Source organism: Bidens hawaiensis, unplaced genomic scaffold (genome assembly GCF_021521415.1).
Source record: "Bidens hawaiensis isolate Kalapana, Puna unplaced genomic scaffold, B.hawaiensis_p1.1 tig00010384_1, whole genome shotgun sequence".
Lineage (NCBI taxonomy): Eukaryota > Viridiplantae > Streptophyta > Magnoliopsida > Asterales > Asteraceae > Bidens > Bidens hawaiensis.
This window is the reverse complement of record NW_027491789.1, coordinates 543,552-570,145: the sequence shown is the minus strand read 5'-3', so window position 1 is coordinate 570,145 and position 26,594 is coordinate 543,552. Positions and strand designations below refer to the sequence as shown.

The following is a 26,594-nucleotide window of genomic DNA, read 5'->3' as shown; positions in this document are numbered from 1 at the left end:
ACAACCAAAAGCTTGTGCATTCTAGTCTCATTTGAGACACGAGGTGAAATATATAGGCAGAAGAGCAATTAGTTAAAAAAAATTGAATAGTCACTAATTTACTAACTTTTCTTTTATATTTCTAATTTTCTTATATAATAAAATTATATTAAATATGCAATAGATACGTACACAAGAATCCCAACAGATAATTTTCGACAAAACTGGACGCATACCCCTATGGCTATTGGTTGGGTATGTGACACAGTTTACGATCACATGTAAAATAATGATTATTCATACCTGTCTTGTTACCATCCTTGCATCGCAATATGAATTTTGATATGTTACAGATAATCTATTTCAAGGTAGATGATAGCAATAACGAGGATAAGTAGTTGAAAGTTGAATTATATGATGTTGCTTGCATGCATGGTTTGTATTTTGATTTTTGACAGAATCAACTAATTTGAATATAATTATTAGTTAAAATAGTTTATTTTTAAATTTATCTTTCATCTTGAGAGTGACAAAGTAAATGGTTTAAGTCAATGAGGTTGAAAAAAAAATGAAGATGTAATTTACCTAGAAATTGCATATGCTTATTATATATTCATATTGTTTTTTTGTAAGAGAACAGTACTTAATATTTTTAATATTTTAAAATATAATATTTTTAATAGCCTCTTTATATCATATTATCAATAAATTCGTTATTGAACAAAAATATAAATTAAAAAATTTGCCACTGATTTTTTCAAAAAGTAAAAATAAAAAATCATGTTGAGTATATAACAGATAAATGAGTATATATTATCAGGTAATTAGATCGAGTATATAATAGGTAAATGAGTATATATTATCAGGTAATTAGTTCAGATTAACACATGTATATAGTCAAATCTATGCTTGTCTCATACATATAAACATTATCAGGTAATTATTTATAAATATATCATTTTTTTAATATATGTTAAGAGTGACAAAGTAAACGTTTAGCTTCTCTCATTTTAAGGTTGACAAAAAGTGAAAGATGTATCATGTATGTACCTAGAATTGCATCTGCTTATGTTTTCATTATTTTATATCATTTTCGTAAATAAAAAGTATTTGTTTTAAAAAAATTATTATATGTTTAATAACCCTGTTAATTCAAATTTTGTTATCCAAAACAAATAAAATGGAATAATTGTCAATTATCTTTTGAAAGAATAATTAACATTTAACAACGTTAAAAGAATAAATTTTATACATTAGTTGTGCGCATTCTGGTGCCGGTTTCGCATGTGAAGCTGGTTACGTGTATTAGGCAAGACACATAATTGACGCCACACGAGTAGCCAGCACTGAATACGCACCGATATAATCAATAGTTTCCATTATCTAACATATCAAAACTGAAAGTTGTTGATCAAGATGTTGACCTTTCATCTAAACATCTAATATTCTTCTTCTTTTCATCATTAGATTCCAATGCACATATGGTTAAAACTTGTTTAAATATTCACATCTTAAATAGCTATTAGCTAAGCCATGAAGTACATAGCATTTATCAATGGCCACCACATTGCTAGCCTTTTTCTTTCTGTTCATCTTATACTTCTTCATTCAAATCCAACCGAAAAAGCCAACCACCGCTAACAATCTCCCACCTGGAAGCTTCGGATGGCCAGTTTTAGGCGAAACCTTAGACTTCCAGCGTTCACGAAAAGATGGAGGCGCGAATAAATTCATAAGAGGGAGAATCGACAGGTACGGTTCGGTTTTTGGGTAAAACAGACACAAAGTCCGAATTCTGATTTTTGAGTTTTTAAAAACAGTATGGTTTCAACTTTGCAAATTGGGCTTAAAACTTTGGCCCAAAAATCAAAATATATGAATTTAGGCCTAGATTATTTTTTTTTGTTGGTAGTTATTAATTTATTTTATTACTATACATTTATCCTAAAATATTTGAGTTTCACTATATATATTAAATTATTATAAATTACTTAAAATTCAAAATAAGTCTGTTTTTCGGTTTTATTTTTCCATAAAACCGAAATCAAACCAAAAGTTCAGTTTTTACAAAAGCATAAAACAAATACATCCGTTTTATTTCAGTTCAATTATATATTTTCTTCCGTTTCATGCACGTCCCTAGGTACGACAGTCCTCTGGTTTTCAAAACATCTTTGCTTGGCGAGCGTATGGCCGTATTTTGTGGGCCGGAGGGGAATAAGTTTTTGTTTGCAAACGAGAATAAGCTAGTGGTGTCATGGTGGCCGAAAGCGATCAGATCATTGTTCGGTAAATGCTTGAATACGAGTCGTGGATACGAAGCGAAATGGTTGAGGAAGATTATGTTACCATATGTTGGTCCTGATGCTTTGTCGAATCGCTATGATATTGTTATGGATGTAGTAACTCGTGTTCATATACAAAATCAATGGGAAGGTAACATTTTAAATTATGCATATTCATTGCTTTACTAGTATCTACTATTAACTGTGTTGTAAAAATACTATAATATCTTCTATTAACTGTGGGGTCGGGACTAGCGATTAATTGGGCTAATCGAGATTAATTGGATTGGACTTTAATGTATAATTTTCTGTTTTATATATACACGTACACATTTTTTTATGTAATTTTCAGTTTTATACATACACAAAGACATTTTTGCTGGAAATTAGATGGAATCTCGCAAAAAACCGCTGATTTTAGCCAGAATCTCGTCGAAAACTGCCGATTTTGGCCAGGACCTCATCAGAAAAAGTCGATTAAGTCAGATTAATCTTGATTTTGGCCGGATATGACAATTACTTTTATGAAAAACAAATATATATATATATATATATATATATATATATATATTGCTTTTATAAAAAATTGATTAAATACAAAGGACTATTAACTTAGTGGAATGGATCAAATATAGGTTGTGTAATTATTAACTTTGATAGCGTGATCGATTTATAGGTTGCATTATTATTTATACATGTTACGTGTTAATTTGCGCATAATAGTTATAAGAAGGGGGGGATGCATCCCTATAAACCCAATAACAATATTTTTGTCTTTAGTAATGTAAGGTATGTGGTCAGTGTATGGAGAATACGAGATGTTATACTTGTTACGAGTGAGGAGCAAACGGTGTCATCTATTACCATTGTCGATAAAAAAGAAATCTAGGCTTATTGAGCCGTCCAACCTTCGAAAGGATTTTATGTATATGTACGGATTGAACCAGTCAACCTGAACATGACTCGTCTAACCACTTTATTTAATAAATGTCAAACATGTTGTAACAAGTTTTAAATATGTTAAACTAAACATTACAATTCAATATTATCTAAATATATCTTCTAACATCAAGATGTTGACCTCTCATCTAATCCTATGTATTATTTTAAGTATCCAACATCTTCTTCTTAACATTTGATGCCAATTCCGGCAATTTGCATAGGTTAAAAAACTTGTTTAAATAGTTAAAATCATGGCTAGTTTCATGGTGTCAATGGCTGGCATGTTGCTTGCATTTTTCTTTGTGTTCGTCGTCACATGCTTCGTCGTTCATATCCATCGAAAAAAACCAGTAACCACTAACAATCTCCCACCTGGAGGCTTTGGGTGGCCAGTTTTAGGCGAAACTTTAGAGTTCATCCGTGCACAAAGAAACGGAACCCCGGAGAAATTCTTTAAAGATAGAATCGAGAGGTATGGCTAAAACGTAACCAATTCGGTTTTTAAGTTTTTAAAAACCATTTGGGTTCGGTTTTGCAACTTGGGCTTAAAATTTTGGGCCCAAAGAAAAATTGCAAAATATGAATTTAGGTCTAAATTATTTTGCTTGTTAATAATTTATTTTATTATTACACATTTTAGCTGAGATATTTGGATATATATATATATATATATATATTAAATTATTATAAATTACTTGAAATTCAAAATAAAAAATGAAAATTTATAAGTTCGATTCGTACTTTTCGGCTTTATTTACACGCAAAACCAAAACCAAACCGAAAGTTTATTATTTTGCAAAAACATAAAATCTATCCATCAGTTTTTGTTTCGGTTCGGTTATAATGGTTTTTTTAGTTTTCTTCGGTTTCATGCACACCCTTAGGTATGGTGGTCCTCCAGTTTTTAAAACATCGTTGTTCGGTCACCGTGTGGTTGTCTTTTACAAACCGGAGGGGAACAAGTTTGTATTCGGGAATGAGAACAAACTGTTGGCGTTGTGGTTGCCTGAAGCGATCGGATCTTTGTGCGGTAAATGCTTGAACACGAGCCGAGGACATGAAGCGAAATAGTTGAGGAAGGTGATGTTACCATGTGTAGGTCCTGATGCGTTATCTAATCGTTACGCTGGCGCCATGGATGTAGTAACTCGTCTCCATATTCAAAATCAATGGGAAGGTATTGTTAACGCAACGAGCCAAGCCCAAGCTTGTTAAGGCTCAAGCTCAGCTCGTTTTAATTTAATATTGTTTCATAAACAAAAGGTATATACTAATGAATCCTACGACATACATGCCAAAAATACTAGCTTTTTTTAGTTGCATTATCTAAACAATTAACATTTTTTTTATAAATAAAACAAGTAACTTTTACACCGAGACAATTAGACTAACGGCAGATAGACGGGCAACAAGCTGCACCGCTACCCCCTTCTGAATAGCAAACCCTACCCTACTAAACACAATATTCCCTTTAGCATGGGCGGAGTTACTGCTGACCACCTGCTGAACCCGCTTAAGGAACTGAACCGCGTCAGGGCCAAGAGCGCCAAAGGTGTCAAAAGCAAACGGTACGAACGCGTGCTGATTCTCAAGGCAAGCTTTCTCATGCTTCGCTACTTTACCAGCCTCTGCCTTGTTTATCGCATGACCCACCACAAACCCATGGTCCCGTAGCCCAACGAGGGGGGACACACCTGTCAAATCAACGCACGCGTGCTTCCCTTTTTCCCATCCAAAAACAAGAATGTCAGCGGATCGTAGGGTTGATCTCCCATCTAAAGGGTCGGTTAAGAAGTTCACCGGGGATTCCTTTTTGCCGAGATCCCGGCCCGCTTAAGGACGTCGTAAAGCACATCTCGAACTAGATCATGTCGATATTTAAAGCCTGGTAATTCTTTGCAATGGACTGCATGCTCCCCAAAAGAATCCAAACAAGCCTTTCGGCATACGGGACATGGGTCATCCACCGGGAAAAAGGGTACCATCAACCGGTATTTGAGGATGGCCCGATATTCCACTGCCGACATACATTGCCCTAAATCTTCAATGGGAACAACTGACAGGAAATCCTGAGCGTGAGGGGCACGTAAACACTCAAACACGGCTCGCTGCCGCGGAGACAAAGCAAATTTCTCTTCAACTGTCTTGACGATTTCACCATATAAGGCATTCGCCAAAATTTTCTAGGCTTTAGGAGGGCCGGTGTCTTTAAAGTAGAAACCGCCAAGATCAAGATCAGGAAGAGAACTATGCAGGGTATCCAACGCACCTCTATAATCAAAGTCAAACAACCCACCCCCACACTCCCGTAGGATGTGGTCTTGAAGAACCCAAGATTGGGCCCTTGAAGCCACAAAAGCGTAGGAAGAGGCATCCTCAGCCGAGCAGATCCCAAGACCCCCAAAACGGGTTGGGAGGGAAGCTAACCTCCATTGGAGGTCCCCAAAAAAGGCACCACCACAAACAACAATGTCCTCGATCGCTTTCCGAGGACCCGTGTCAAAAACAGAGACGGCTCCTCCGACATAGGAAGGCTGACACGTCCTAAGCCCAAACAGTAGTTTAGCGACCCCCATACACGAACGAAGCAGGAGGAGTTCACTTTGAGGGTCACGAAGGCCTTTGAGGCATTCCATCAGCTCAACCGCACGTTTTGCTCTTTTGAGGGCCAAGCCACTAATAAACTCCTCGTTTCTACTGACAGCACCACCCAAAAGTTTCACACCGTGCACCGGCCTACCAATCTCCCGCGGAAATAAACCCTCTTGAGTCTTCACCCCGTCACATGTAGGCCAAAAAACTTCAGTTTTTTTGATGTTGAGAAGGAGGCCCAAAGAGGGGCCCTTCACTCTAATGATGTCTAAAGCCTTGGCAACCTGAGTAGCATCTCCAATAAGGGTCCCATCATCCAGGTACCAGGCGTGAAAAAGAAGCTTACAGCGATCTCTGATCCGGTGGACAAGGGGGTGTAAAACAAGGGCAAACAGAAGAGGCCCTAAGGGATCCCCTTGCTGAACCCCCGTGGAAGACCAAATATTATCATTTCCCACATAAAGCCTAGCTGGCTGCCCCTATAAAAAATCAACCCAAGCAGAGATGGATGGACACATTTTCCTTACCTCATTTAAAAGGGCAGTTCTATCCACAAGGTTAAAGGCATTCGAAAAATCGACGGTAAGCATAGCCAACGACCCGTCTCGGTGGTGCGCATTTACAAACCTATTCGCACTATGAAGAACTTCCTCAGCCCCGTTTGGAACCCCGACCCCAAACTGAAAGTCGCCAAGATATTTGGCCATATCCTTCCCCACCCCCTTCATAGCCACCTTGGAGACTACTCTCATCCATATTGAACCCACTGCAATAGGTCTAATCCCATTATCGGGCTTGAGAAAAGGCGTAAGAGGAGCAGATGCAACGAACCCCGCCAAACTCCTAGGGCACCTACCCTTCAAGCATAAGTTAACCATAGCTGCAGTCGCCCTAAGCTGACTAGCCGCAATCACAGATCCTTCCCCACAAAGGGCGTCCAAAAGGTGTTGAGCCCTCAAACCATCTCTCCCACACGATGTCCCTTTAGGGAAGGATTTGATGCACACCAGTACACTGTCAGTCTCTGCTACAAGGGGAGGCTCTGCTGGTAAGAAAGCGGGCATGGTAGGGGGAGGCATACACGGGTGTTTATCCTCGAGAGCCTTCAAAGTTTTCTTATCAAGTGGTGCGACCCCAGAAGAACATAGACAACCAAACCCCTCACGGTCACCCCATTGGGCCAGCGCCCGTTGTATACTGAGGCATTGACCGGTTTTCCTGTTGCCCGACCTCTTATCCTAGCGCCTGACTGGCGTAAACACACGCAACGTACACCGAGGTAAAAGTAGCAGACGAATCCATGCATCAACCGAATCAAGAATAGCCACCTCGTTGTCCAAAGCTGTGGTCAAGGCTTGGGCAAACGCCATGCGACAACTAAAAGGGATGCTCTTAACAGTTTTAATAGGAAGAGAAAAAACCCGGTCAAGGAGAGCAACATCCACACATACCTCTCCAGACAAGGAAGCCCCCGTTGTGACACACGGTCTAGGGACTCCCACAATAAAACCCTCCTCATCCCCTTCCCTTGGCATAAACCGAATAACCCGATCTTCATGATGACACGCCCGACGGAAGGAATGAAGACGCATGCATTCCCAACACAACCATTGTTCAGACAACCTAAGGGCTTCGCAAACAGAGGTAAAAAGATAAGGGTCTTCAGCAATAGCACGCCTCAAAGTATCTTTTCTATCATCCGAACCAAAATGGTGACTTTTAATATGAGGCATAAGCCTTCGGATCCCCTTAGACCCAACAACACCATCGGGGCAACAATGGAACCCCTTAAAGGGGCAAGGCCAAAAACCATTAGACATGGCCAAAAGAAACCACCGAATTGAGAACAACTTCAACCGAGACACTTAGACAATGTCTCCACCTCAAAACGGGAAGGAAAAAAATAGAAACAAGAGCTACCCGCCGGTTCAAAAGCTTTTTGAACCAAAGCTCATAGAAAAACTTACACCGAGCATTTCATCGAACACCTTGTGGGCGCTTCAGAAAACGAAAAAACTGAACAGAAGAAAGTGCAGACATGACGGATAGAAGGAGTGAACACTGTTGTTGTTCTTCTACATGACTACATCTTCATAATTATTATTAGGGTTTTTGAGAGAAGAAGGTGGAACGAGAGAGAAATATTAAAACAGTGTTTGAAACTGGAATGGTTTTGAAACTGGAATTAATTAACATTGGATTAATCAAAAAGTCCAAGATATATCATCAGGGCCGTCTTCAAGATTTCGAATACCTTAAACCAACACTAAAAATAAGCCCTTATTTATCCTTTCTATATAACCAAACTCCAAAGGGCCGTCTTCCGGGCCCAAGCCCAATTTAGCTTGTTAATGGACTCTAGAAATCCAGTAGGTGTATTTAAAAGTGCATAAACCGGGTATTTTAGGAATCGGAACTGGGTAGGAACTGGTTCCGGGTATGGTCAACAAAACTCAAAACCGGGTTGGTAGGAATCGTTCCGGGTATAGCCAGGTATTTGACCGGGTTTTCTGGGTTTTTGAGTAGGGGCGGGTCGGATTTTGACCGGGTAAAGGTGGAACCAGTTCCAGGTAAATGTATGGGGAAAAACCTTGTACCGGGTCGTAACTACGGGTCGGGTCCGTTACCAGGTATTTTGCGCACCTCTGGGTGTTTTGATAATCCAATATCCATATTATGCCGTTTACAATGACGGATCCAATAATTTTTTTCTAATAGGTTCACTGTCATTAGATGCTCCATTTATTTTGGTTTGATTTGTTCCTTAACACATCATAGATTTGTTGTTGTGAAGGTAGGAGTGAGGTGACAGTTTTCGACACGGTGAAACCATACTTATTCGAGCTCGCATGTCTTCTATTTATAAGCCTCGATGACCCAACCCACGTTGCAAAACTCGGATCTTTATTCAACACTTTCCTAACAGGGATCGGATCGTTGCCTATCGACATCCCAGGGACAAGGTTTTACTACGGTAAAAAAGCAACTAATGCTATTAAAAAACAACTAATCATGCTCATCAACCAAAGGAAACAACAAAATGCATCATCTTTTGAAGACCTTTTGTCACACGACACTTCTGCGGTCTCCATAACGTTACTCATGAAGAGTCTTGGAGAACATCCCGACGTTTACAAAAACGTGTTAAAAGGTCGTTTTTGCTATCCATGCATACATGTGTGTGCATATACTATATGCAGTATATAATACTGCATATATGTAGTATGGAGTTCTCTAGTTCTTTAACGAAGCATGAGTTCTCTCATATTTTACACACACACACACACATATATATATATGTATATGTATATGTATATATTTCAAGTTTTTCAATCTATATAAGTGATTAATGATAATTTTTATATGATGTTATTAGAACAAATGGGCATTTTGGAGGGTAAAGCGCCCGGTGAAGCGCTAAACTGGGAGGACATACAGAAGATGAGATACTCGTGGAATGTAGTATGCGAAGTACTTAGATTAAATCCACCCGTGATTGGAGCTTTTCGGGAGGCCCTCGTGGATTTTGAGTACGCGGGTTATACAATCCCCAAAGGATGGAAGGTAAACCAGTTTACGGGTCGATTTGGTTTTTATATGAAACGGGCCAAACGGGTTGAAAGTGGCCCAAGCCCACATTTAATCCATACAAGCAGAGCCAGCTATGAGGCAGGGCCGGTAGGCCCGATTTATTTTTTAAATTATATATATAAATATTTTTGAAAAAAAAATATGTATTCTTAATGTTTAAGCCCAATTACTCAACTGATTTAAGGCCCAAAGTTTTTTTCTCCTTCGTCCCAAATTTTTTTCACAATTCTCGAGACGGCCCTGCATACAAATATACAACTTTTTAAAACTTATTTGAATATTTTGTGTGTTCATGTTGTGAATGCTAGATAATGTGGAGTGCAGCCATGACACATAAGGAAGAAGATAACTACCCAAATGTAACCAAATTTGATCCTTCGAGATTCGAAGGAACGGGACCCACACCGTTCGCCTATGTCCCGTTTGGAGGCGGGCCCAGGATGTGCTTAGGGAAAGAGCTAGCGCGTATGCAAATACTTGTGTTCCTACATAACATTGTGACTAAGTTTTCTTGGGACCTACTAATTCCGGATGAGAAAATCGAGTACGATCCTTTCGCTACACCCGTAAAAGGACTCCCTATTCGACTCCATCCACATAAAGTTTGAAGCTTTTCTATCAAGTACAGGGCCGTCTATGTGAATCACTAAAAAATTATGAGGCGAAGGCGAGTATAAATCCGGGCCTTGAGTAAAATATAAATTTGATAACTCATATATGTAAAGTAATCAATTATCGTATATGATTTGGATTTTGGGCCTGACTTATTGGCCCTTGTTTAAACAAAACTTTTGATTGGGCCTAATACAGTTTTTTATATATATGAATGTACAAATGTATAATTTTTTTTATAATTTTCGGGCCTCTAGGATGATCGGGCCTAAGGCGGTCTACCTCCCTGTCTCCCCATCCCAGACGGCCCTGATCAAATGTATATCGGTTTCACACAATGGTTATGTATAAATGCTCAAGAATTATGAAAAAAATATATTATACTTGTTCATCTTCATTAAAGATTGATGAACATATTCTATAAACAAAAAAGAGTCAAAAAACGGATTGATTCGTGTAAATTCACACTTACACAAAATGCTCTTATTTCTTGTTGAATCCAAACAATGATTTAATGGCATTTAAAGCGTTCTCGTTGATAAATGACTCGTCAAATTGTTTAATCAATGGATCAAACTCTCCAGATTTCCTTAAGTTCTCTAGATCAGGGTCAGTACGGATTCGCTGCATTGTTATTAGTAATGGTTAAAAGCATGTTAACACGACGTATAACTGCTAAAAAAATAAAAATAACAGTTTTCGAGTAGTCGAGTACCTTGAAATCTTCATATCCTGCTTGCAAAGCATCTTTTAGAGCAGAAAGTCCGGCTTGTGTCTGTTATTTGCATATTAAAAATGAGCTAACTTCTTGTTAACGGGTCGATACAGATTGGTTCTGATCGGCCCGAAACAAGTTTTGTCCATTTTCATTTTACAATGTAACAAACAATTAATGTGCAAGAAACTGAGAAAATCGATCTGAAACTGAAAAAACCAAGCTGAAACAAAAACTGACGGTTTGGTTTTATGTTTATGTAAAAACCGAACTTATGGTTCGATTTTGGTTTTGCATGAAAGAAAAACCGAAAAAACCAAACCGAATTTCTAAATTTTTATACTTTTATTTTTTTATTTTTTTTAATAATTAATAAGAATTAAATAAGTATGTAACTAGAATATTTTTACCAAATGTAAATTATCAACTAGTTAACGGTTAACAAAATTATTTATACTTAAAAATTCATTATTTTTCCCCAACTTTTTTCGGCCTAAAATTTTCAATCTCAAATGGAAAAAAAAAACGAAACCAAAACAAAAAACCGAAAAAAGCGAAACAAAACGGTTTGAATCCAAAAACCGAAGTTTTGGTTTTTGGTTTGGGTGTTAGCCTAAACGCACCGAACTGCATCACGCACACCCCTAACAAAAAGTATATTATTTACGCAAACTTTCGTCCTATCTGACTTGTTTTCATTTAAGCCAAACTTTTTTTTAATTTTCATGTTCGACCCGATATAGAAAATGAAAAACCGAAAAAACCAAACCGAATTTCTAAATTTTTATACTTTTATTTTTTATTTTTTTTAATAATTAATAAGAATTAAATAAATATGTAACTAGAATATTTTTACCAAATGTAAATTATCAACTAGTTAATGGTTAAAAAAATTATTTATACTTAAAAATTCATTATTTTTCCCCAACTTTTTTCGGCCTAAAATTTTCAAGCTCAAATGGAAAAAAAAACGAAACCAAAACAAAAAACCGAAAAAAGCGAAACAGAACGGTTTGAATCCAAAAACCGAAGTTTTGGTTTTTGGTTTGGGTGTTAGCCTAAACGCACCGAACTGCATCACGCACACCCCTAACAAAAAGTATATTATTTACGCAAACTTTCGTCCTATTTGACTTGTTTTCATTTAAGCCAAACTTTTTTTTAATTTTCATGTTCGACCCGATATAGAAAATATATAACCCGAATCAACTCATTCATAAGTAAATAAGTCAGAACTGCCAACGTGTAATTAATAGTATCATACCTGGTTAAGCTTAGAATAGCAGCATGCAACATTGTAACTTGCTACCGAGGCTTCATCAGCCTCCGGTTTTGACCCCAAAACCGACTCGAATTTTTCCAATGCATCATCATACTTTCCACTCCTAAACAAAGTATCAAGAAATATAATCATATAAAAACTACTCATTTCAAAAGTGTTGTTTCAAAGGTTATATATATATATATACTTGTAAAGCTGCAAGCCTTCACGAAGATCTCGGGCTCGAGTTTCCTTCTGTTCCTTCTTCCTCAAGTAATTTTGCATCTAAACAAAAGAAATTTATAAAACACAAACTTTAGCAACAAATACAAAACATTAAAATGTGCATGTTTTATTATAACTTTGGGCATGAAATCTTACTTGGATTTCTCTAATTTGACTGCTAACAACTCCTGAATTTCTCTCGGCCCGAATGATCTCCTTTTCAGTTAGCTCACCCGCGTCTTCCCTCTTCCCTACACACACCATATCACATATATTCAAAAAAAAAAAAAAAGTTTGCATCTTTTTTTAAAAAAGACTAAAGTTTACAAATGTTTAAGATGGTGTTTTGATACATCAATAAACTGTATTGAGAGTGTTTAATATTTATGATTACTCGTCAAAACTGTTTATCGTGTTAATTGTGAGTGAAATAAGTTGTCTTGAATAAAAATTTAAGCCAGTAAATGAACCGAATGAACATGAACAGTGGCATGTTCGTGTTCGTTCATTTAACTTTAACTGAACATAAGCACGAATATATGATCGAACAAAATTTTGTATACATGTTTGATCATTAAGAAAACGATAATGTTCGTGTTTGTTCATTTAAAAACTAAACGAATAGTTCACGAACGTAAACGAACATGGACAAACAAAAACAAACTTAAAAGAACATAATAAAACAAACATAAACGAACAAAAATGAACAGAATTGACCAAACATAACCTAGTATGCATATGCATATAGTTTAAACGAGCCCCTTTTATGTTTATATTTATATAAATATAGCTACTTATGTATTTATTAAAACATAAACAGACGTAAATAAACGAACATAAATGACCGAACAAAATGTGTGTTCTTGTCTCATTTAGTTAAATGAAAAAAGATATATATATTTTGTTCATGTTTGTTTATTAATAGTATCATTACATGTAAAGACTAAAGAGTAAATTGTGAACTAACCATATCTTTTTTGCATTTTCATGTACAAAGGCCCCATTCTTTGGCGAATGTTGTACATTGTTCTTCCATATTCGGCTGCAGGCCATACCTCTGTTCCAAACATCGCACTGCAACATTTTAGCATTCGGTTACCACTTTTTTCAACCACTCATTTTCTTAAGTAAATCTAAGAAAAAAAAGATCTTGAACAACATTTGTGTATTGTTATGGTCCCATGAGTTTTCTGGTAACGGGTTCTCACAGTTACCAAAATAAAAAATATCTATATTACCATTCAATCATTTCAGTTACAAATAATGACTAACCTTGCAATTGGTTCATTATGATAGATAATCAATGGTTTCTAGAGATGTACAAAAAAATGCTCTCGGCCCGGTAAACCGGTTTCTGACCGGGCCCACTTCACCAAAAGGACCGGTTTGAGCAACACCTGTTTAGACCCGGCCCAACCCGCTAGTTCGTATACCATTTCGCAGTCGCATTCACTGAAACCGATTTTGGACCCGACCCGATTTGAAAAAAACGGTTTTTTTGCCCCAAACCAGTTTATAACCCAAACCGAATCGGTTGGATAGGTTCAAACATTTTTCCTATTAAACCGGTTTAAAATCTGAACTGACTTTTATAACCTGTTGACCAACCCGGTTCGGTTTACAACCCGAACCTGTTTTGCAAAAAAGACGGTTTTGTACACATCTAACGGTTCTAGTAGGCTGGAACCGAACGAGAAATTGGTCGTGTTCATTCGTTAAGCTTTTGTTAGACAAGCGGACAGTTCTTGAAAATTTTACCAAACGAAATTTGTATTCGTGTTCATTCGTTAAGGAATTGAGCTTGTTCGTGTTCGTTCATTCATTTTGTTAACGGACACTAACAGATACTAACGGACGCATACGAACGTAAATGAATGAATGAACGAATCTAAACGAACAGAAATGAACTAACGCAGCCTCTGTTCGTGTTCATTCGTTAAACTTACCTAACGAAATTATTTGTTCATGTTCGTTTATTTATCAAATAGACGAACATAAACGAACTTCCTACCTAACCGTTCACTTACAACCCTACTTTCACATCCAGTCAACTATCAACAAAATATTAAAAAATCATAAAAACAACTGCATAAAATATCAAAACCTGCATACTTAAAACATTTCATTATATACCTTGTGGCCAAAACTTTATCCCCAACAGTAAACATATTAGTCTTATCAGCAGACCCTCCAGGTGCAATTGCATCAATGTAGGTCCCACCATCTCTCCCCTTAGCAAACTTCAACCCATAAGGCTGCTCAATCTCCACCTCATACTCCTCATACTTCTCTTCCTCTGTCTGCGCCTCTTCGGGCCCATTTCCGGCCCGAACGATCAATCCCGAGTGTTTTCGGGAGCCCGAATGGCCTAAACTTAATAAAGGTTGAACCTTTTTGGGAATCTTGAAATGAGTATTTGAGAAAGATAAGGTTTTAACACTTGGCGATCCTTCGGGCCCATTTTGGGCCCGAACGATCAAGCCCGAGTGTTTTTTGGAGCCCGAGTGAGCTAAACTTGTTAAAGGTTGAAGCTTTTTGTGAATCTTGAAATGGGTAGTTGAGAAAGATAAGGTTTCCTCTACCGACGATCCTTTGGGCCCATTTTGGGCCCGAACGATCAAGAACGAGTGTTTTCGGGAGCCCGAATGGCCTAAATTTGCTAAAGGTTGAAGCTTTATGGAATTCTTGAAATAGGTAGTTGTTAAATAGAAGGGTTGTTTGGTTAAGGTGGTTCTTGGTAGTGGTGGTGAAGAACAGAGAGATGGGTAGGTGTTGGAAGCAGTTGACATGGCTGATTTAGGTGAAGTGTGTGTACAATTTGGAGTTGAAAGTGGTCATTGGAGGAGAACTGGTTTGGAATGATGAAAGATTACCGTTGAGTTATCAGTGGTTGTTATTGGTTGTTGGAGTTCAGTTATCTGATGTGACCTGGCAGCTTATATGTGGATCACAAGTCTAGAGAAATGCCTATTCATAATTCTGAAATAAACAAATACCTCTTGGAGGTGATGTTTAGTTTAAAATATATTTATAAAATTGAATGAAAACAAACATGGGCCTAATCTAACAAACTTTTAATTTTCATTTAAAGTTTGAAACAAATTTTAATCTCACTTTAAAATTGTTATTTTTTTGAATTAAAAAATAAATTTGTTTGTTTATTTTTACTTTCAACGGTAAAGACATTATTTATTTCTAATCTTATATACCAAAGGTAACCATCTTAAACTTTTCTTTTTTGAAAGTTAATAACCATCTATAAATATTTAAATAGTAATATGAAATAGAAAAAATAAGATACTTATAAAAGTATTTTAGTTTATAGAAAGAAAATATAGTAGGTGATAATATGGAATATAGGGGTGATTAAAAGTGGATGCAGTGTTGAAAGAGAAATGAGAGTTTTTGGTGTTTGAAAGTGAATGAGTAAAAATCTGATGTGACATGTTTAGTTTGTTTTTACTCATCCACTATTTGTGGTTGCTCTTATTATTATTAGGCTACGTCTCATGGAAGGGGCTAAAGAAAACAATGGGACATTAAGGTGCATATTGTTTTTTCATAACTAAAATGTATGCAGTTTGTGAACCACATCTACATACATATATAAAATAACAGATGAACTAAATCTCTGCAGTCTTGAGAAAAAAACATTGTACATTTTTTTAACTACAACACACAAATCAATCTCAAAACAACATAATCAGTTACGTTACTAGCAGGTGGATAAGAGACGGCATAGGATAGGGAGGCGGCAATTGTGCGGGTGGAGGAGAGTGGGGCGGCAGTGGGATTGGAGGTTAGAGGAGATGAACGATATGTTATTTTGTTTTAAGTCTAAAGTAGTGTTTGGAAGTCTTAAGAAGAGGTCATAAGTCATTAGTCCAAGTCTTATAAAAGGGCACACATACATTTTATTTTTTAATGAAATGTCTTTTAAAAAACAAACATATTGCAAGTACACTTTTAGCCTCGGGTAATGTTAGCTCGATTCAAGCTTTTAACGAGCCACTAAAATCATCAACTCACGAACTCTAGGGACTAAAAGTCTAAACTAGCAAAGAACCCACGTGGCACGTGCGTGTAGCTATTTGAATCACACACATCCAAACACATCTAATCCTCTTTCTTGAAACCCTTGGCGGCTGAGACTGAACCTGAAACTGAAACCCTGTTTGTTCCATCATTTTCTTGGGGTTTTAGTGTCAAAGATTCAAACTTTATAGGGTTTTAGCTTCTGGGTATTCAAGATCTTTAATCTTTAACCTTTAATAATGGCTCAGATTGCTGCAGATAGTATCCTTATTATATGTTTAATCTTGATTTGATTTGAATTAGGGTTTTAATGGTTAAATTTGAATATGTTGATTTTTTTTAATTTTTTTTTTGACTGAGGTCTCTTTTAATATAGTTAAATTATATTAAAAATAGTTCCAATTACAATAAAGAGGCAGGTAAGCGGGCAACAAGCTGCGCCGCCACCCCCTTTTGAATGGCAAAACCGATCCTACTGAAAACAAAGTTATCGTTATTCGGCGTCGATGATTATGAAATTTAGTTACTTTTAGCTAAATTATTTGATTTGTGTATCATTTCGAGCTATTCTTCTGAAGCTTGAGCTCGGCCTGCGAGTTGCTTAAAAGTTGATATTTTAAGCTTGGGCTAATTAATTCATATAGTTTTTTAGTTATTTTTATTTATTTTGAGAAATTGTTTATTAGTTATTAATTAATTTATATACATTTTTTACTATTTTTAATATATTTTTGTAAGTTGGTTATTAGTTGTTAATAAATTTTAATTATTTTTATATGTTTTGAGATCATTGTTAATGAGTCTAAGCTCTGCTCGAGCCCGTGTGCAGTACATTAAATAAGCCAAAGCTTGGCTCGAGCTCAGTTGTCCAATGTAAATTTAATGCGTACGAGCTCGGTTGCTCTATTTTATTTATGTGGTGATTATATAGCTCTTTTTCTGAATGATGATTTATAATTTTTTATAATTTGGGGTTTTGATTTGAAATTTAGAATCTGTTAAAAGTCACTTACTTTTAGCTTGGTATTAGATATATGTTAGCTGTTCTTGTTATATGCTCTGTTGGATGTTGATTTGAATAATTGTTACCTGTTTTAGAAATTTAAGGTTTTAAAGTTTGATGATTTTAGTTATGTTACTAGGTTAGTATCACGGGTTGAAGAAAATTTAGATGTAATCTGTTAACATATACGGTCGTCAAGATATGTCTTTTAAAGAAATAAACTTTGACGTGACCGTTATAAGTTCTGTTCAGTTAATTTAAAAAAAAAATTCACTCACTTTAGAAAACAATTGTAATCGCTATTCTTTATTTATTTTTAATATGTTAACGAACGTAATTTAACTTGGTGCTATTTTGTGACTTGAATAGAACCTTTTTAAGTAAAATAAATTTATAAAATTCTTATTAAAATATTTTTATCGATTATGTCGGTGTCTACTCAATACTTGATGCTATTCATTGGTTAGAATTTAATGCGGTGACAAGTGGAAAAATCCTAGGTGGATACCCTAGGAAGACGCCATGTGGCACCCAAGTTATTTATTTATTACGAAAGAATGGAATGCCTTTATTTCGTTCGCTACAGAAACTGTCGATTTGCTCAAGAATCTATCGTTGGATCCTCAATCGAAGACGTTGGAAATGCCCGCTAAGAAGGTAAGACATAGTTTTCATTAATGTTGCATTATTAAAGCTAATATTTTTACTGCATAGTGTAACTCTATATATGTGTTATTATCATGTAGCCTTCAGGTGATACCACCATCACTGGGAGTGGTCTAAACCAGCCTTTAAGTAGGTCTGTAACTCCCTTGATACCGGATCTCATGGACCCGAGCGTGACTTATTTTCCCAACAGTTATGCATCTTCACCTTATTATTACGGAGGTAATACTAAGACGATTCATATTTGTATTTGTTTTGTGTAATTTGATGAGCGAACCCATTTTTTTTCGATGAGCGAATCTAGTATCGTTTAAAAATATATATATTCGAACCCATTGATTATGAAAATTTTAGATAATTTTTTTTAGTAATGAATATTTTTTACAAAATATAAAAAGTTAAAAAACAAAAAAAAATTACTAACAAACACTATAAATGGGCCAACAATAACCCATATATAGATTATAAGAAAAAGCCCAATATCATTTAAAAAAAGATATTCGACCCAATAAGAAAAAATTTAGTTAAAATATTTTTTAGTAACGAATATTTTTTACAAAATATAAATAGTTAAAAAAAACAAAAAAATTACTAACAAACACTATAAATTTGCCTACAATAACCATATATAGATTATAAGAAAAAGCCCAATATTATTAACGGGCCAACACTATAAATAGGCCAACAATAACCCATATATGCATTTGTTATGTTGAAAATGAGTTCATTTTTAAAAGTCGCGTAGGGACAATTGTAATATGTAATATCTTTTTATTTAATATGACTTTGTATTTTATTGAATGTTTTACGATGTACTTTTGTTGTGGTAGTGATATTGCGTTTTTTTATTTGGCTGAATGACCGACCCATCCGGGCCCGAAAACTTTGACACCGGAAATAATCAAGCACCAAAAAATCCCGAACCCATAGGAAAAAATTTCTGGTTTCGCCACTGCTTGAATCTTGTTTTTGGTTAATTATTATGCATATGTTATCTATAGGTTACAACGGGACTGCCAACGAGTGGGATGACTATTCAAGATACAGTTATGGTTATGCACCATACGGTCCTTATTCGCCTGCAGGCTCACCAATGCCGACAGTCGGTCAAGATGGTCAACTTTACGGAGGTCAACAGTTTCAATACCCGAACCCTTACTTCCAACCGATGAATCCAACAAGTGGACCCTACTCATCGGCTGCAGTCCCGCCCAAAGGTCAAAACACGCCATCTGCAGCTGTTGACTCGACTAATGCTGTCAAGGGAATTAACGGGTCCGGCTCGGTTAGACCGAATCCGTATCAAAATTCGATCTTTAATGCAAATGGTTCATACAGAAGAGGTGCAGATGGAGTCCCGTGGCTTGACGCCCCGTTGTTATCTAATGGACAAGCGAGAAACAATTCCAATATTACCCCTGGTGCCAACGGGAACGGCTTTGCATCAAGAAATCAAAGCTATTATCCAAATTCTCATATCATGGTATGCAAATCTAAATCTTGAAGTTGAAATCAAGTTTTAAATAATATTAATATTTTTTGAACTTGTAGAGTGCAAGACCGATGTCGGGCGTAAGCACGACAAGTGGATATATGAACCAAATGTATCCAAACAAGTTATACAACCAATACAGAAATAATTATCGCTCTGGTTACGGGTACGGAGCGAACGTGTATGATTCCCAAATAAACGGGCGTGGTTGGTTATCAAGTACAGATAACAAGTACAAACCTCTAGGACGTGTCAACGGTTTTTTCTTTTACAATAACGAAAACGGTGATGGTTTAAACGAGCTAAACCGTGGACCAAGAACCCGATCGGTCAACCAAAAGGTTTTGACCCCGATAACCTTAGCGGTCAAGGATCAAAATGTGACTGTTGTACCTCCCGAAGGTGTTGAAAAGAAGCCCGAGGTTATTGAGAAGTTGGATTTAACCCCGAACCGTGAGCAATACAACCAGCCCGAATTTCCCGACAGTTACGAAGACGCAAAGTTTTTTGTAATAAAATCATACAGTGAGGATGATGTTCATAAAAGCATAAAGTATAACGTTTGGGCCAGTACGCAAAACGGAAACAAGAAACTTGATTCCGCTTATCAAGAGGCCCAACAGAAGTCGGGATCATGCCCGGTTTTTCTTTTCTTTTCGGTAAGCATATTTTTCACAGTTTGACTTTGACTTTGTTTATCTACTGTCTAATTGTATTACCTTTTATGTTTATAGGTCAATACAAGTGGACAGTTCGTTGGCGTTGCTGAGATGGTGGGCCCGGTTGATTTCAACAAAAGCTTGGAATACTGGCAACAAGATAAATGGATCGGTTGTTTTCCCGTTAAGTGGCATATTGTTAAGGATTTGCCTAACAGTTTGTTGAAGCATATTACTCTAGAAAACAACGAGAATAAGCCGGTTACTAATAGCCGAGACACCCAAGAGGTATTTTACTATTTTACTATTTTTTGTTATACATTTAGATTTTGTTTTATATTTAAATTATTTTTAATTTGATTTTTAATATTTTGTATATTTGTTTAGGTGAAGTTAGAACAAGGGTTGCAAGTGTTGAAGATCTTCAAAGAGGAGACTAGCAAGCAATGCATATTAGACGATTTCGATTTCTATGAAGACCGACAACAAAGGATTCAAGAAAAGAAGGTGAAACAACAACAGTTTCAGAAACAGGTTTGGTTTAAAACTTTAAATGTCTAGTCATTGCATTTTATTTATCTTTGGAATATAGGTTTTAGATGATCCCAACTACATCATATTGGCAAATAACTGTTCCAACTTCATTCTTGGCTGGTGGCGGTCCAAACTAAAGGTGCATTGTTTATAACGGTCCACGACTAACGGAGGACTAACTCCGTTAGTTGCAGGTTGCTGGAAAAAAACGTTTTTTGGCTGTAGAACTTAGAACTAAATAGAACTAAATATAATGAAGTTTTGATTTTTATTTTGTTTTCAGATATTAGCACCAAAATTATATGAAGTTTCTCAAGAAACTTTCAAGGAAGCTACTTCTATTCAAATAATAAATGGAGATGTCAACCCCAAAGATAGTTGCTAAATTCAAGATCTGCAGGACGATGGTTCGGCTGATCGCTTTGATAAAATCCATTTACGAATTGCTGCCCAAATCAGATCCATCGTTTTTATATAAAAAAGAAAGATCCAGATTTGATTATCTTGGTGTATCATCTTTTTTTATAGCTTTTTCAGTTTCTAACAAGGTTTTTGTTTTAGCTTTTTTTGTTAATCTTTTTTGTTATGTTTCTATTAAATCACTCTCTGTGGCTTTTATATCATGAATGTTTAATGTTAGTTTCTGCTTTTATAAAAATAAACAAAAAACAGATGTAATTTATTTTTATATTTTTAAGTCATGCAATTACTTTTTTTATTAACTGGATGTTGTATCAATTTTTACTTGCACCATTATGGCGCAACACGCAACGATAACAGACAACACTGAAACCGAGCTAATAACCGAAGCTTAAAACACAGTAAGACCGTTAAAGAAACAAAAATGGAGGTTTAAAACACCTTACTGAAAATCTTGAGTTCTGAAAATAAAACCGTTTGTAGCTGCTAAAACCACTATAAAAAAGCCCCCAACCGACCCGAAACAAAACACACACGAACTCTATTCAAGTTTACATTTTTCCTATTTTCCCATCTGCAACACCATTGACTCATTTGTGAATTCCAGTCAACAAGCCACAGACCGCCCGAAACTGCTAAAAATTTAGCAGGCGTTGGCAACTTCGCCGTTTACTACAACCTTTTCCTCTTCAACTTTCACCGCAACGTCTTTCACAGTATCCACAAGTTTGACCTCTTTGACCAACTTCGAGGCCTCATCGTCTGACTCCAAGATCTCGCCTTCTTCAATATCTTCTTTAATCTTCTTATCAGTAACAACTTTTCCTTCCCAAGACTAAAAAACATTTAAAACAATGTTAAATATTTGGTTCAGTGTTTATTACATGCAAAACCAAATCGTCGTTTTTTTTGATTTCTTGCACAACCCTCAATAAACGAACAAACATTTAAAAACCAGTAACTAACCTGTTTCTGGAACTGCTGTTGCTTCGCCTTTTTCTGCTGAATTTTCTTCTGTCGGTCCTCGTAAAACTCGAAGTCATCTAAAATGCACTGCTTGCTCGAATGTTCCTTAAAGATCTTGATCATCTGCAATCCCTGCACCAGCTTCACCTAAACATATAACAAAGATTAATCAGCTTAAAACCAAAAACCGTATGTTCATAAATTTATAAAATAAAATAGCATACCTCTTGTGTATCCCTACTATTGGTAACCGGTTTGTTTTCATTGTACTCGAGAATAATGTGCTTCAACATCCCGTTCGGTAAATCCTTAACGATATGCCACTTCACAGGAAAGCAACCGATCCACTTATCTTGCTGCCAATACTCCAAACTTTTGTTAAAATCAACCGAGCCCACCATCTCCGCCACACCGACAAATTGTCCACTCGTATTAACCTATAAAAAAATTAAATATAATTGAAAAATAAAAATCATAACATTTAAAGAACTAAGAGTGTAAACGAGATAAAACACTCGTAACTGAAAGCATACCGAGAAAAAAAGAAATATCGGGCATCCGTCGAGCTTCTCCTGAGCCTCACGATACGCAGCATCAAGTTTCTTGTTACCATTTTGTGTACTGGCCCAAACATTATACTTAATGCTCTTATGAACATCATCTTCACTATACGACTTGATAATAAAAAACTTGGCATCCGCATACGTTTCAGGAAACTCAGCATTGTTGTAATCCTCCCTATCCGGTCCCACAAAAACCTCTTTCACATCCTTCGACTCGTCCTCACCCCCATCAGCGACTGGCGTCAACGGATTTTGAGTCTTCACGGGCTTAGCCCGCGGACCCCGGTTTAGCTCGTTAAGTCCATTGCTGTTGTCGTGACTGTACCCGAAGAAACCGTTGGATCGCATTCGAGGCTTGAACTTGTTATCAACGGTTAACCACCCACGTCCGTTATTCTGATAACCATAACCGGTAGTTCCGTAACCCGCAGTTCCATAACCGTACTGACTGTATAACTTGTCCGAATACATCCCGTTCATGTAACCACTCGACGGGTACATACTATTCTGTGCACCCGTTCCGTATAAGCCATTAGCCTTAAAAGCCGAGTTTTGATAAGGTGTCGGCTTTGCGAGTGTGGAGCCAGTGGTCCCCTTGAGACCGATACCGTTTCCTAAACCTGCTTTGGTTGCATCGGTAGTTGCGGGTGTGGTGGTGTCACCTTTAGCGGGATATGCACTACCGGTTGAAGTAGGCGGTTGGTAATATGTGTTCGGGTATTGGTAAGGTTGGGAACCGTATAGTTGACCATCGTACGCCCCGTACGGTGCGTAACCGTAAAGACCCTGCAATAATAAAACAGAACAACAATCAGTAAAACAATAAAATTAAAAATTTAAAGATTTAGCGTAAAAACGTGTACTTACATGAGCCAAATCAACTTCATCCCAACTGTTCGTAGTCCCATCATAACCTACCAAAGACATAAAATTAACAAACTAGACCAACTAAATATAAAAAACTATTTAAACATGAAAGTATCGCATACCTCCGTAATAATAGGGATAATAAGCCAATGCTGGATTGAAAGGAGTTACATTCCCATTGTTAGGTTGAATCTTGGTGTTCGCGGTATCAACCGAGAGCTGAAATAGTAAACAAATAGTCATCAATTAATATAACTAAACTTATGTAATCTTTTAAAAAATATAATAAAAAAGCCAAAAAAAAATAAAAACTAACCTTCTTAACAGGATCGGTAATCTCCAAAGCCTTAGTTTTAGAATCCAACGCCAAGTTCTTCAACAAACTAGCAGCATCTGTATGACCAAAAAGTTAACAAAATCACATAACAGCCGGGTCATAAAAAATTAAACCGTAAAGTGAATTAAAAAACACCGATTTCAACTTAAACTCTAAACTTTCCAGCAAATTAGCATCATCTTTATCATAAAGTTAACGGTATCATATGACAACCAAATCAAGAAAATTAACACCTAAAGTATCCTAAATAAATCCAAATTATACTTAAAAGCCCTAAGCTTTCATCATATTAGCAGCATCTGTATCATAAAGTCAACAAAATCATAAAACAGCCAAATCATAAAAAATACTTTAAACCCTTAAACTTTTACAGCAAATTAACAAATAACAACTAAATCATATAACAACTGGAAATTGAAAATTAAACCTTATTATACACTTAAAAACCCTAAGCTTTTCATCTATATCATAAAATTAACAGAATCATATAACTGGATCAAGAAAATTAAACCCTAACACCCAAAAGATCTGAACCAAGATCCACTCATGAAATGTAAAATTTAAACAAAAAAACCCATTTGAATTAAACAAAACCCAGTTCAAATTAGCCAAAAAAAAGTTTAAATTGACGAAAAACACTAACAATCATATAAATATACAAAAAACCCAGATGAAATAAACCAAACCCAGTTCAAATTAAACAGAACCCATTTCAAATTAAACAAAACCCAGATCAAATTAGCTAAAAAAAGCTAAAATTGACACAACAAACTAACAATCACGTACATATACAAGAAACCCACTTGAAATAAACCAAACCCAGTTCAAATTACACAAAACCCAGCTCGAATTAAGAAAAAAGAGTCAAAATTGACAGAAACCAGTGCCGAATTAATCAAAAAAACAGAGTAATCGGAACATACCATCGACGGTAGGAACAACGGCGGCCATGCCGGAAGAGAGAGATCTTCAAAAATGGGATAGAAAACCCCTAAAAATGTTAGGGTTTGACGGAAGATTATTACTAGGGTTTCCGCCGCCACAAAAGTATAGAATTTTAGGGTTTTTGAAGAAAGAGGGTTTTGTGTGAATGAATTCAATCGGTTCAAATAGACCCCTTTAACTTGTATTTACATTTTTACCCCCTTGGGTTTTGGTTTCATTGAGTTTTTTATATTTTTAGTTTGTCTTATAGTTAGTTATATGTTTTCAATGTTGGTTACTAATTTTTTTATACTAGTATAGTAGTATATATGTTGTGGTTAGAGGTGCATAAACCGGGTTAAAATTCATAACTTGTTTGGGGTTGAAGTCAGTTTGGTTTGGTCACTAAAAGTCTAAACCGATTTATGATCGGTTTGGTTTGAGTTTCTATCAGTTTTGGTTCGGGTTATGATCGGTTTTTGGCTAGTTTTGTTTCGGTTCGGCTAACCTGTTTGAAACAAGTTTATAAATAGTCGGTTTCAAGCCAGGTTAAAACCCAAAACCGGTTCGGTTTGGTTAACAAAAGTCAAAACCGGTTTATGATCGGCTTCGGTCCAGGTTAAAACCGGTTTCTTGACCAGGTTACAATCGGTTTTGGTTCGGGTTTTGGTCGGTTTCGTTTTGGTTAACCAGTTTCTACATAATCGGTTTCAAACTGGTTCAGTTTTGGTTCGATTTTAGGGTCAATATCGAAAGTATTGATATTGAAAATGAATGAAAGTGTAAATTGAATATTGTACTGGTTTTGTTGGTTTGGTATTATTGATAATGCCAAATACATGAAAAGGGAATGTTGGTACCGGATGTGTTTGGTACGGTACCAGTACTCGGTACAAACTTTTTCATTCCTAACTAATAGCATTTTATAAAAAAATAATGTGAGACTTCTATAATGTTTCTCGTTTTTCTGATAGTAGCATGTTCTAGATCATAAACGTTATTTTATTCTATAGTTTGTACTTTTTAACATCAAAATCAAGTGGAACGTTAAAATACAAGTCTCTTAGATCCCTTAGAATCCACAATTAGAATTTGGTTGAGTTATACTAATTTTAATTTATGGTTTAGAGCTTTAAATAAGTCACTTAAATGAAGGATTAAGCAGTCTCTTTTGAAAACATCAATCTCTATCTCATCTTTGTATATCGTAACGAGGTTTGTCATGACAATGGCAAAAAGGTATGTTGTGTTTAAATGAATGGCTCAACATTTTCTAGGGGGTCTAAATGAAACATAGAAATTTATGACTTTTCTATAAATGCAACGGCCAACTGTCTAGCACTAAAAAAATAACACGCGTAATTTATATGCCAGCCTTATCATGTTAGGAGATTAACAAAACAATTTACAAACACACCTTATAACATCTTTAGTTACAAAAACAAAGTATATCGATTATTCCATTACTGGTTAAAAGTCCAATTACATATATAAAGTCCAATAAAAAGTGTGTTCTATCTTTACTTATTTGATCCTTGATCACGATCGACCCCCAATTCTTCTTTCATGCCTAAAATACATACACAACGTACTGGTTAGCAAGTATTTAATGGAATGGACGCTATCAAACTAGCACGTTACACCACAAACATTGAAGCAAATTGAAAAATAATCATACTCGGCATATAATACATCGGTGGGCGTATTATATGCCAAGTTGCTCCTTTTCATATGTAATTCTTCAATGTAGGCAATACAGCTACGTATGAACTTTGACCGTCTATAAGACGTCCTTTACAAGTTTGTTAGTCAACAATCGAGTATTTCACAAACATCTATTCATACAATACACTTCGTGCAATTCAACCTGTCATTATTGTCCAAACATGTATATTGTCAAGCTCATTCATTTGGTAATCCCGTCCA

At 36.0% G+C, this 26,594-nt stretch overlaps 4 protein-coding genes across 4 annotated transcripts; 2 read left to right on the top strand and 2 right to left on the bottom strand.

Annotated features, from left to right (window-relative positions):
- Positions 1–1,426: 1,426 nt before the first annotated feature.
- On the top strand, positions 1,427–10,045 carry LOC143535020 (beta-amyrin 28-monooxygenase-like). Its single transcript, XM_077029367.1, has 5 exons — positions 1,427–1,731; positions 2,123–2,415; positions 8,593–8,949; positions 9,175–9,362; positions 9,698–10,045. Exons 1-5 carry the CDS (start codon positions 1,535–1,537, stop codon positions 9,995–9,997), a joined length of 1,335 nt encoding a protein of 444 aa, XP_076885482.1. The 5' UTR covers positions 1,427–1,534; the 3' UTR covers positions 9,998–10,045.
- A 291-nt stretch (positions 10,046–10,336) lies between these two features.
- On the bottom strand, positions 10,337–14,991 carry LOC143535019 (protein MET1, chloroplastic-like). The gene is made up of 7 exons (XM_077029366.1): positions 14,336–14,991; positions 13,170–13,276; positions 12,359–12,453; positions 12,186–12,262; positions 11,981–12,101; positions 10,717–10,776; positions 10,337–10,625 (listed from the first exon to the last, which is right to left on the bottom strand). Exons 1-7 carry the CDS (start codon positions 14,989–14,991, stop codon positions 10,485–10,487), a joined length of 1,257 nt encoding a protein of 418 aa, XP_076885481.1. The 3' UTR covers positions 10,337–10,484.
- Positions 14,992–16,284: 1,293 nt separating this feature from the next.
- On the top strand, positions 16,285–21,049 carry LOC143535071 (YTH domain-containing protein ECT2-like). Its single transcript, XM_077029404.1, has 8 exons — positions 16,285–16,498; positions 17,827–17,897; positions 17,987–18,128; positions 18,908–19,389; positions 19,458–20,057; positions 20,133–20,345; positions 20,445–20,591; positions 20,875–21,049. Exons 1-8 carry the CDS (start codon positions 16,477–16,479, stop codon positions 20,974–20,976), a joined length of 1,779 nt encoding a protein of 592 aa, XP_076885519.1. The 5' UTR covers positions 16,285–16,476; the 3' UTR covers positions 20,977–21,049.
- A 345-nt stretch (positions 21,050–21,394) lies between these two features.
- On the bottom strand, positions 21,395–24,839 carry LOC143535049 (YTH domain-containing protein ECT4-like). The gene is made up of 8 exons (XM_077029387.1): positions 24,668–24,839; positions 23,724–23,800; positions 23,530–23,626; positions 23,408–23,454; positions 22,511–23,326; positions 22,202–22,414; positions 21,978–22,124; positions 21,395–21,846 (listed from the first exon to the last, which is right to left on the bottom strand). Exons 1-8 carry the CDS (start codon positions 24,693–24,695, stop codon positions 21,655–21,657), a joined length of 1,617 nt encoding a protein of 538 aa, XP_076885502.1. The 5' UTR covers positions 24,696–24,839; the 3' UTR covers positions 21,395–21,654.
- Positions 24,840–26,594: the final 1,755 nt, after the last annotated feature.